The sequence below is a fragment of the Bacillus rossius genome (assembly GCF_032445375.1).
Source record: "Bacillus rossius redtenbacheri isolate Brsri chromosome 4 unlocalized genomic scaffold, Brsri_v3 Brsri_v3_scf4_1, whole genome shotgun sequence".
Taxonomy (NCBI): Eukaryota; Metazoa; Arthropoda; class Insecta; order Phasmatodea; family Bacillidae; genus Bacillus; species Bacillus rossius.
In genome coordinates this window covers 17,783,489-17,796,439 of record NW_026962010.1, presented here as the reverse complement: position 1 = coordinate 17,796,439, position 12,951 = coordinate 17,783,489, and the positions used below count along the sequence as shown (strand labels likewise).

Below are 12,951 nucleotides of genomic sequence, written 5' to 3'. Positions count from 1 at the left end.
TGCCTTAATAATTCCCTAACTATTAGTGGTATAGAGACGTAAGTACGGTGTCATTATTTAACGTGTATAGTCAGCTCGCTGATACGACCTTGAGTTTGCGTCGCGTATGGACGGGTTGGCGGGGAAAAAGGGAAACGCGCGGATTGGTCAAAACTGGCGCTCTCGCTCCTTTCTACTCAGAGCAGCTCGTGACTCAGACGTGATAGCGCGGCGATTCCTGTGTGTTTTTTTGTAGAGTTTATTTAGATCTAGCGAAATAAACAACCAAAATGTTTATTTGGGATAATATTCATATGTGGAATGTAAAGTAAGCATATAAAAGAGTATTAAAACACAATATGTCAGCCTCAGCCCGTGCAAGAGCCAGCGGATAATATAAATCGCGCCTATGGTTGTTCAGAGGAGGCTGGGCCATGCACAGACACCCAGTGAGACTGTCTCTGGATCTGCGCAGAGCTGCCAGGCTCGCTGTGAGCATCTCTACCGCTGCTCTGCCTGCACCAGTGGACACCTCGAGCCAAGATAGCACCCACACGTCTGTCCAAGACGTCTCCGAACTGAGGAACATGAACATCAGTCCAAGTGAAATGATGCAGGACCGTTGGCGCGCAGCGGACGAACGCATCTAAACGGTGTTCGAAACCAATCCGTTTGGTCTATCTTGCAGCGTTTGTGCTCCACTTTGGTTCGACAGAGATTTGAAGAAGGAGAAAGCTCACAACATTCCATTCCTTCAAACTAAATCCACCGGTGAAAATATAGTGGAAATTGTTTTATGTAGTACCTGTAGCAAGTCAACAGATGCCAATAGCAAAATTGTGGTCGAATATTAATCGAAATAAATAAATATATATACCTACCATTCAGTTCTGTTTTGTATTAAAATTTTTAGTAATCAGTAAATATCTCGTATTCATTTCAATCCATTACACTAAGAACGACACAGCCCCACCCAGTTTCGTGACGAGACTGCATGTGCAATGCTGTGACGTCATGCGGCCGACTGGCGTGGGAACGGGGAAGCCACAGCTGCACAGAGAGCTGGCTTGTTGACGGACAGCCGCGACCCCTGTGACTCGGACACAGCGGCCGCGTGGTCGGGAAGCCTTCTTTTCACAGACGAGAGAGACAAACGCCCGATCGTGCGTCTTCGGTTTCTTTTGTTCATTGTAAATAAATATGGCGGTGTTGATAAAAGGAAAGACCATAAACAAGGCAACGGTATTTATTTGTACGCCACCATGAATGTTTATTTTGGGTAACTCATGATAACTAATGGTCAATTAGGTTAGGTTAGATACATTATAAATACTTTAAAACATTGTGGACGGTTGATTTGGTTAGGATAGCTACATTAAAGATACTGTGAAATCATGTAAACGATTTCCTAGCCCTGGATAGCTACATATTAAGAAGTTATTTGCTAAGCAACCATAAAATGATTTTACAGTATTTTTAATGTAGCTATACTTACCTAATATAACCAACCATCCACAATGTTTTAAAGTATTTATAATGTAGCTAACCTATCCTAATCGACCGCAAAATTTAATGCCACACCGGTTTATACAATGAGATAGAACGGCGTGTGACGTATGAGTAAGCTACATCCCAAATAAATGCACCTGTTGTGGTACGGGAAAAACAGCGAGCATGAACTTCGGGGAACTTCGGGTGTGGCTCTCTCGTCTGTGAACTGAAGGCTTCCCCCGCGTGGTCCCGCGCCAACATGGCCGCCACGCGCACCTCAGGTCTGCCAACTGCTGCCGGCCATGCTGCTTGAGGCAGGGTCCACGTGGATGGAAAGGAGCTGACCCTGCACCGAGGGACAGACCTCCCTGAAGAATGCACGAGGTGTGATGAGAAGGGGTATGAAGCAGCGACTTTGGCGGAAACGGGAGTACCCCGAGAAAACCCACAGGTCGCGGCAACGCCCGCCACGTGTCCCACTTGCTAGAACTCAGGGCTCGCCTTGAGGGGAGGTGAATGTTCTGACAACTCAACCACCGCGCCTCATTGGTGTTAATATTGATTGAATAAAAAGCGTAAGATAGTGTAATGCATGAATTCACTAGTAAAAAAAGAGTTATAAACCCCAGAAAACTAGTTTTTCAAGTCAATAAGGTGCAAGAATGTAAACTTAAAGAAGATTAAAGAGGAAGCTTATACCCCTAACATACATCATATCATATATTGAGTTCGGATCTAAGTGGTTCGAGGAAATAGAATATATAAATGCTTAGTAAAAATCTTCTATCAATGGCAATCGCGACCAAACAATGGGGATACGAACTGGTTATGGTACTCATGTAGCTACCATTAAATTACGATTTGTCTATAAAAATGTAAACTTTGACTAATGTTAACACCGTATTGAGTGAGGTTTTTTTCTTTACAAATGGTACTTCAATAACTAATCTAGAACATGAGATTTTAATAACTAAAAAATTTGCCATGACACTTTTTTTTTATTGGAAATAATTCTTTGGACAGTCCACCAGATACAAACAGAAATTCTTCTCCCCTAGTACACACTCCTGTATCGTGTTCTTTAGCAGTTCTCTGAGCTATTCGTTCGGATAGTCTTACCCATCTTTCTTCAATACGGTCGACATATTGTATCCTGAGTAAACTTCGGGTGTTATTTTCTTCCACAGAGACCTCTAGTATTGTGTGCAGCCATGAAGGCGTATGTTCTCGTCACAGTTTGCCCCAGTCCTAGCACCTCAACTATCTTTCCAAGTGGTCTCCAGTTGGCGCTGTGTCGATTCACTAGTTGCCGCAGAGCACGCTAGGAGCGCCTGTGTACGGCCGCTAGGGAGGAGACGGGCTGCGAATGGCAACACGGCTCGTGTCTCGCGCTGCAGTAACACAATGTGTTTGATCACCATCATTATACTGTTGACTGCACAGCTTTGCCTGATATATCATTGTAAAGTAAATTTTTTTGCTATAACATACTGTAGTGCAATATTGTAAATAGAGAATGAGATTTATTTAATCTAAGGTGTCAAAAGTTGCTTACAAAGTTTTACGATCAAAAATATATGAGCAATAAAAATGTGTTTTCTTTTATTTGGCATTGCATACGATTATAAAATTATCCCAAAACGTTTTTAAATATATTTTGGAGCGTCATTATTTTTTTTTCACTACCCACAGTTAAGTAGTTTGTTGACAGCACAAAAAATATTGAACCCAAAAAAATTCAGCACAACAGTTGTGCACCATCTCCAGCGCGACAACTCCGGAGAGAGTTGGCCGGGAACCCAGGTCGCCGATGTGGAAGGCCAGGGTGCCATGCGGCCGCCGAGACACCCTGTCCTGGACGGGTCATTCATCACCCACGGACTCCTGACAGGTAGGCGCAGCCTAACCTTCAAGCACCGTACGTGCCCACTTGTAACACCATAGGCCACCCGCCAGACACGGAAGCTGCGCGGGAGAGACGCATGTCCAGGCGGGGATAGCGTTGCACCTGCGTGAGTTCCATGTACCAGATGACCGTTACAAATCGCACGAAAACCTAAGGAAAAAAATTGGTTGTTTGTAAATTCGGTTAACGGACGATATTTTAATGTGACAACGTCATAACAAACATTGATGAAATGATTGCATACTTTTATGAATAAAATTGAATCATTTTTATTGAATTATCACTATTTTGTATGGATACAATGAAGGAGTGAAATGAAATCTACAATTTAATTGATAAATTTACTTTTATTTGCACTCATTAATTCAAATATGTTTATTACTTTAGCGAAGAGATTATTTTAACTATAACTTTTATACATGTTTGCTATTCAACTTCTTCCAATCTGTGTTATTCTGTTAAGGATAGGACGATGATAGGAGAAGTAGGAAACGAATGGGAGTGTTTCAAGTTTAATGTGCCTCGAAAAAGTCGAATCAATGGTTGTTCCAATCGAGTGGAAGAGAGATAGATGCGGCGCAAGCGTACAATGAGCGTAACGGGACACAGCGTAACGGAACAATGTGAGTAACGGGACACTTTTTCGTGCGTGCAGCCGGCGTTCATCGATTTATTAGATGCCACGTCAAAAAAAATTATTTGCCTAACTTGCTGAAACCGTCACTAGTTGTTTACTATACACGCGCAATCACAGGCTATGATTCGTTTTACGAGTTAGCCAACTGTACTAACTTAATGTATGTGTCCGGTGAAAGAAGATCATGCGGCTCTTGAATAAGCAACGAGGACGTGGCGCTTGCATTACAGAAAATCACAGGTTCGTCTGAAAATGACCACGTCAACTCAAACACATTTCTTCTAAAATCAAAATATTATAAAAGAGATGGCTTTACATAAACATTTAATTTTTATAAGAAAGGATGTACCTTAATATACTTTCCTAAATAATTCACCAATATTAAGGTAGAGATATAGCTGCAACACCAAACTGTTATCATTCGTTTTTTGAATTGTCTCCCACGATGGAAGCAATTTTAAAGACGTATTCACGTCAAAAATGCCGCATTGCGTTACGTCAGATGAACGTGCAAGTCAGCGAAAGTAAAGCTCCAAGGTCTCGACCATTAACGACCAATACAACAGTCAGGAACCAGGACGTTCATCACACTATCGTGCGAAAGAGATTTCAATGGGGAGGGCTGAAATCGCAGATTCTCTACTAGCAAATTACGGAATACAAAAAAGGTGTTGCTCAGGAGTCGCTATTTGGGCTTAGGGGATGCTGCAAGCGAGAAAAACAACAAAGTAATAATCGCGAATTGATTTTATTCTTTGATTGTGACCTTGAACCAAAATTCATCAATGCTTAGAGTTGATGGTATTAAAATGAATAACTGGGACATTCTTCAATGGACATGCTGAAGTTTTAAAGGGAAACAGGAGGAAGCCGCACATGAAGACTGACAGCGGCCGGGACCACAGAGCACACACCTGGTCGCCACCGCCAGCGGACCGCTGATCGGGACTGTGCGCTGCAGCGGACCGCGGCGCGCCGGGCCAGATAAGCCGGCGGCGCGGGGTCGCCGCGGTGTCACGGCGCATGCGCGATATCGCGGCGCCGTCACCACAACACGCCCGCAGACCGCCACGTGTTCGACCTTGCATTCACTCGCCTCGACTCCAGTGCGGGGCGAGCCTAGCCTTTCCAGTTTTATTACCTCTCTCTTTCTATTTTTGACGTGACGTCTAATAAATCGATGAACGCCGGCTGCACACACGAAAAAGTGTTCCGTTACGCACATTGTTCCGTTACGCTCATTGTACGCTTGCGCCGCATCTATCTCTCTTCCACTCGATTGGCCTATGCGTCCGAGGAGAAGAAAGACAGCGGCAGCACACAACTTACATCTACACGTGAACTGTTTCGTCGGCTGTTTATAAAGTGAAGTGAAAAGTTAATGTGGTTTTCAGTGCTTATTACAACAACAATTTCGGCAATAAAGGTGAATTATTCTTGCATTTTAAAAATCTGATTACTAGTATAATTTCAAGTATTTATTCTTTTATTATTAAAATAAAAATGATTCAATTTTATTCATAAAAGTATGCAATCATTTCATCAATGTTTTGTTATGACGTTGTCACGTTAAACTATCGTCCGTAAACCGACTTTACAGACAACCAACTTGATAGGTAAACAAAATCTATGGCCATTAATGGTAAAAGGTAGAATTAAACTGTTATCAGCAAATTATTTAAACTTCTTGCCAATACCTTCCCTCAGTCACTGCATACCAGAGGTATGCAGTACATTTTTATGTCGCCTGTAGTAATGTGTAGATTAAGGAAGCAGCGGGTTTAAAAAGGTTTGGTAACCCCTGCTCTATACGATGAAACAGCGATTTAAAGTAGGCCATACTCTGTTGCGATAGCTTCTGGTTGCGAACCCGCGAAAACTCTCTCTGCGGAAAGATCCGGATCTTATCTGAAATGTGAACAAGTTCAATACAGAAGCTGGTACAGAAGATGTTGCAAAGTGCAATACACTGCATACGTCTACATTCAGGAGCTTCAGAGTGTTGTTTTCCTTGCTCAATGTTGAATAAGGTAAAAAATTGTCACGTAGAACATACTAAAGAAGAAACACCGCAAACAACCAACAACATTTAATATTCTGCGAACATTCCGTTTCAACTAACACAAATGCGTGTTCTCTCATGTTGACCTAATGTTTTAATTATATCTGTCATCCTAAATCAGTGAAATAATTTGAATATGATGAGTCGTTTTACACATTACTGGGTGTCTTAAACACAGGCAAAGCCCCAGTGATAGCCGTAAGGTCCCTATGCTCGCCAAGGCAAAATGATTTCGCAGTGGTTTACCATTGCCTTCCGCGGGATCAAGGTGAAAGGACCATCACAAACACCCAGTACTGAGCCCCGGCAGAAGGTTTGAAAAATCCCCCTTCCCAGCCAGACACGCTATCCACGAGACCAAGTGTGGCGGACTACTTTGAACATATTCGCATTGAATACCAGTAACTTCAATTATAGTTTCGACTAACACAGTTGGCTTCTAAATGTATTTGTCAGTGCAAGCATTTCGCAACGTTGGTCAGCTAAGAACGCGAATACAGACGAGGAAACTGAACTTCATCCAGTTCATCGCAACTTACGAAAGACGTCACAGTCGCTGAACGACTGTCTCGTGGCCGTGAGACTAGTACAGGCAGCGTGTAGCATTACATTGCGGCTTACGTTTATTTCGAGACAAGTCGTCTTCAGAAATACAAGAGTCATTAAGCATTTGTAAATCTTTATGCTCTGTTTTGAAACATTATCGAAAATAATATTTGAGTGTGTATTTCGAAAGACTGATGATGATCTGACATATAAAAAATAATGTTTGTGTGTGCGTCCTCTACGTTTTCGCGCATCGTTCATTCGACTGATTCAAATCTTTGCACACTTGACCTTCGAAACACGAGGAAGTTTAATGTGTATGTGAGATTCCAAAAAAAAAAAAAAAAAAAAAAAAAAAACACCCCTTGAAGCAGGATTTAATTATGTTTTATGAAATTTTGCCATTGCATTATTAATGCTTTCTTTGTCTCCATGGAAACGGGCTTTTGCATTGTTGATGTCTTCTGCGTATCCAAGGCAACGGGCGTTGCATTGTTTGATTTCATCCATTTGAGGTGCGCCAATGGCGTACCCACGAGGAGGGGCGTGTGTAATTAGCGGTGCGAAATGTTCTGCTCGTAGACTTCCGAAGCGAAGCGCGGGTACGTCAGTTACGGTACTATGAATTAGTGGAAAACGTAAAAATTCTCGTCGTTATTTGTAGAAGTATGAAATGGTTACCTTTATACATTTAAATAACAATATAATTGTATCTAGTGTCTTTAATGGGCCCCGAAACACAGGAAGCCAACAAGAAAATAACAGAAACCCATTTGACTCCGCCATATGCATATGAAGGTAGAACTTGGCATCGGGCAATGAACGTAGGATTCTCATGTACGAGTGTGTGCATATTAGCAACACAAAGTAACGTGTCTCTCGCAGGTCTCCATAAATAGGCGTTAATTAATAATTCAAAAATTATTGGCTAAAAGTAAATGGCCAAACTTTCAACAAGCCACTGCCACTTGACAACGTGCAGGATTTACTGGAATGAGCCGGTTTTTTTGCATTCCGCGGACATCGAAGCGATTTCACATCGTATTTTTCTCTGCGGACGGCGAGTAATGTTGGTAATTCTCGAAATAAACTATAGCTTAGTAACGAATCTAGATAAAAGAGTTAGACTAAATGGGTTCACTGAGGTCTTGCAAAAAAAAACGTAAAATAATTGTACCATGAGATGGAAAATGACACACTAAGCTCTAACTTCATTTATAAAGTTCATGGACGAATTCATGACATTTAAGTATTTTTCTTCTCAAAGAAATAAGTTCCTCCATACTTTGTTTACACGTAAAATAAACACTTAGGCCTATCAGGTGTGTTTGGAAACTTAAACTATAACTTTTTACGTCAATCCAGAGGACGGAAGAAGTAGCAAGTATGAGTTGCATTTTGAAATTACTATGTTTGGTATACCTAAAATATACCACAATTGATCATTAGCATGTAATATTTTTGGGCTGCAACTTAATATATGGAGGGATTGTTGTAGGTTTTATCTCAAAAGTAACGTTACTTTAATTACAAATTTGAAATTTGTAATAATATTTTGTAACGAACAATTAATTATCAAGAGATATACCTAACCTACTCAAATCATAACAAAATCTTAACAAACGCCTTACATTTTATGATTTTTTTTATTCTGACTTTAACTTAGACACGATCTATTATAAAGTCCCAAAGGGGGGGGGGGAGCTTGGCGTTATATCAGGTTAACGTGGAGGCCAGCGAAAAAGAGCTCTGTCATCTCGACCATTACGACAAATCCAATGGTCAGGGACTTAGAATTTCAACCACTCTCGTACAAAAAGATTCCAATGGGGAGGGGCTCTATCCTGTTGCCAAATAAAGTTTACAGTTTCGCCATCTACTAATTGGGGACACTCTACAATGTTTAAAGTTGATACTATCAAATTTTATAACTGAGATATTATTTTATGGACATACTTTATAATTCTAATTTTGCACGTTTTTAATAATGATAAAACTACTGCCGGAAAACGCAGCCTATGAACTGCCGACCAGCTGTCGAGTATGCGCAGGACTTTGAAGGCTAGTCTGCTCATAAAATAGATCGCGAAGTGGCAGGTTATGAAATCTTCGCCTCTCACTTCTCAATGGGTTTGAACTGCCTCTGCTCGGTGTATGTACAGGATGCCAGTCGTTCTCACACGTTTTAAATCGCGACCCTTTACCATACCCATATAATAACTTCTCTCCGAAATAAAATTATATTACTTATAAATTTAAAATCGGCAGGTTGGTGACAGTTCATCAGGACCTATAATTTCCGTACGCGTACTTACTTTCTGGCTCTTCGGGTTATTCTTGATTAAAGAATAACTGAACAAACCGTTCGCGGTATTCGATTATTCTGACGTCTTGTTTCTTCCAAACCATGTATTTGATCCTAATTTTGGTAGCGGAAACACCGGAATGCAGAAAAATAAAATTTGGACTGCCGCCTCAAAATGTTTGGTCAATATACACTCTACCACTTGCTTTCTGGTGAGAGCAAATTAAATTAAAATAGCACACGAAAAGGCTTACTAGTAACAGCAAAATAGGTTTTGTGGGGGGGGGGGGGCTAATTTATTTCTAAGAATATATTTCGGCTAGATCTGTTTTTGGGAATAATTTAAATTAGATGCTTGAAAACTTAATTATTAGATATTTGATGATCCTTTAATGCTTCTTCGGAACCTGAAATTCTCAGATAAATATTTCCACTTGCGGAAGGTATATCTTTACACCATGTGCCACTGCTTAAGGTTTTTAAGTCCTAACACGTGTTTGATGACACGGCTACTCTCTATTTTGCATTTTCAATTACCAAAAATTTAGCTATACTTCACTGGTTGAAAGCTGGTTGAAATGTTTCAATTATTAGTGCGAAACATTGTGGATCTGGAAAAAAAAAAGGGGGGGGGTGGCACCTACATCCCCCTCCCTGACTTCGCCCCTGGAATCGGCCATGACGTATTGCAAGGAACCGTCCTAACATTCGCCTGGATATATTTCTGGAAACAACAGCAAAGAGAGAGCAGAATGACCGGGGTTCGAACCCGGTCCCGTCAGACGTGTCACGCCTGGTCACCTCCTCGGCGGGGTCTGTGGTCCGGCAAGCCCTGTGGTCCGGCAAGCCATGTTGTCCAGCGCATAGGATTCAGGCGTTTGTACATTTAAACATTAACTTCAGGTATATTTGTTGTTGCCATAGAGCAGATTTTTTTTTTCAATTAGATTTTAATTACATTATAATGCATTGATTTTGAATGGGTATTCCCATCAAAACTATAATGACGTTCGATAATCCGGCAATGCGGTGGTTACGGAAGTGCCGTACTAAAGAGAATTTCCTTTATGAACAAAGTAAGTAAGCGTGGTAGTCACGAAAAGCGCGGCTTACAAATGATCCAGAGATCTTTATAATTTATCGTTATGTTCGTAAATTTACTTGGAACATGAACCCACAGGAATAATCTTGGCACACTAACAAAACATTCAAAAACTGAAGGCTACTGCAAAACACAACTATTTCTTCCACATGTATGTTTCCCCTGTTTATAACGACAAACAGAAATATGAAGTTGAAATGTGGCATAGTTTCGACGAAAAGTTTATCTGAAAAGGAAGAACTCTTATTTTATTTGAGGGGAATCATTCGATGAACTGTCAATAAATTTACTGCAATATCTACACAGAAAATATTTTCTAACTTTTACAAGAGATTCGTTTGGAAACCAATTGCCAAGAAATCGTTTGTAATACTGCAAGAAAGATATAGCAACTTTGTACATCACATGGTTATAATTATTTTCGAATGTATGAACTACGTTTTTTTTTCTCGAGATAATACGGAGTTTTTCTTACGAAAATTGACGTATAATTTTATATTTTATTTAATGTTTCATTCAAACATAATATTTTTATATCATGGAAAAGATAATCGAATGTTTAATAATTTGACTTTATTGATGTGCGCAGTCAGTACTAGAAAAACATTCAGGAAACGGTTTGCAAATAACTTTTAAACAATTGGAGGTAATGGGACAACACGAATCATAAATGCCCGGGTAAGAATCCAAGCTCATTGTTAAACTATTTTGTAGTCATACAGTTTATTTTCATGTAATTGTACTTATTTACAGATAACTGCAATCTTACATGAACATGAATGTTCCATTTCAGGGGCGCAACAACTGAATTTCCAAAGGGGGGCAATATACCTTTTTATAAAGAATCATCGATCCCCCCGGTAAAATTTGTATTTCAAGGTGGGAAATGGTGCTATATAAGCAGTTTTACTATCTAAAAATTGATTACACATCACTTTCTTTGACCCCGTTTGCCGCCACTTCAAGGTTTCAGAAGGGGGGCAAAATACCCTTGGCCCCCCTGTTCCATTTACAGACAGAATGAGGGTTGAGGGTGGCATGCACCGACCTGCAGGGGGCAGCGGCGGATGCAGGCCTCTTCCAGCTCCACCTCGAGCCCCGCCGACAGGGCAGCCAGCAGCAGCAGCAGTCCTAGCAGGGCCGGCATGGCGGCATCGCCGGGGCAACGACAGACAACACTCCCGGCCGCCGGAACATCAGCAACGACACCCGCGCGACATGCCTCTCTCTCGCGCCCCGGTCCTGCCACGCCGCGGTCCGTGGTCGCACTGCCGCGCCGGAGGGGAGGCGGGGCCCGCGCGCCTTCTGCCCCTCCTGCCGCGCGCTAACCCGCCCCTCCTGGACCGCAGGCGGCCCGGGGTGCGTACTTCCCCTCCGCCGCCTGACCACGTCTACCCTTCCGCCGCCCCACTCACCCGTCTGCCGGGGGATGAACTTCACCGCAGCTCACACAGCGTAGTACTGCAGCTAGGACTTTTCAATGACAGATGGTGGCAATTTCTCTAACTGACCGACAGCCTTTTACTGGCGACAGGTCGACCTGAAGCTATGTCACCACTCTGGAGTCTAGTCCGACGCCACAGTTCGCGACCGCCCCACTTACACGATCATATTACACAGCCACAATGAGTGCTAACTGGCAGCACGACGGGAAACGGCATAAGCCGCCCCCAAAAAGACCAGACCTGACCAAACCAATGCGGACTAAAAGTCCAAGTGCCCCACCCCTTGCATAGTAGAACTTCTACCACGCCCCACTCTTCTTCCAGGACCATCCTTCTATTCCTGTAATCCACCTGCTTGTAATAATGCATGACCTTTGCATCCCGCATGTATGTGCCCAGGGTTTTCCCTCTGTCTATGGAGGTTTTACCTGGGCCCAACTTATCTAGTTTTAGTCTAGAATTAAGAGTGAGGGGAGTTAGTCATGTCGAAAACGTCTGCCATGGCTGGCCAATCCCCTCCTAGCACATGATGCACGTGACCTTTTCTGCATGGTTAAAAACCCGCATGTTTAGAGCGTATAGGGCTTGCCCTGAGACGCACTTAGAGTCTTCCCTACCAAGACCCCTCCCTTACACACATAGTTTTAACTTAGGTTAGGAAAAAAAAACGTTCCCCTCCGCCGCCGGACACAAAATAGGGAGCGCAGAGCTTCAGGAAAAACAACGCGATATCAAAACTACTCAAGATATCCGCGCGGTGGTCTGATTACGAAAAAGCATTTAGGAATTCGCTGAGGGCCGAATAGTACTTTTAATTTTTAAACAGTATTTTTAGAAGCGTTAAAATGGCGGAAAGGCGTGTTTTTAGAGTAATATTTTAGGCGTAAAACAACCGGTAGGAGATTCTTGAAAGCACTGCTTAAAGGGACGTGCATTACACCTTTATCTTAATTTTTTTCTGCCAGATAATGTTACCGTGACCGTTCGAATTTCACAGTTGTCCCATGACGACAAGAAGACTGCGCTCCAGTTCAGAGCCATGCACTTAGAGGCTATACCGCGCTAGAAATACCAGCGAGCGTCGCGCTTATCATCCCGTCTCACTACACCCCGACCAGACGGGCCTCTTAAGGGGATTGGTGCAGGACAAAAAACAGTCATACGTCAGAATTGGTTGGAAATGAGCTTAAGTGTTTCATAAATGCTTGTTTATTACTACTGTAAGGCCAGCCAGCACGTATATAAGCTAGCGGGTTAGATTTGGCGAGTTAGTGGCGAGAGAGCTTCTGTGAGGGGAGGTTGTCGAAGATTGCAGCTCTGAGGCCTGCCATCTAGCGGTAATCTTTCGAAGGTCTTCCACAATATCGCCTTTCTCTCTCTCTCTCTCTCTCTCTCTCTCTCTCTCCAACACGGTCGGAAAGAGAACCGCGATAACCAGCTCCTATCTTCGCTTCCCATCTCGCCCTATCCTTCATTCT

The 12,951-nt window shown here is 42.3% G+C and overlaps 1 protein-coding gene across 3 annotated transcripts in view; it reads right to left on the bottom strand.

Annotated features, from left to right (window-relative positions):
• LOC134541667 (proto-oncogene tyrosine-protein kinase ROS) overlaps positions 1–11,282 on the bottom strand; it is a 270,841-nt gene extending 259,559 nt beyond the window's left edge. For all 3 annotated transcript variants that reach the window (XM_063385273.1, XM_063385274.1, XM_063385275.1), the window contains exon 1: positions 11,077–11,282. In XM_063385273.1, the coding sequence (XP_063241343.1) occupies positions 11,077–11,175 (99 nt within the window). In that variant the 5' untranslated portion in view covers positions 11,176–11,282. The remainder of the gene's footprint in view (positions 1–11,076) is intronic.
• Positions 11,283–12,951: the final 1,669 nt, after the last annotated feature.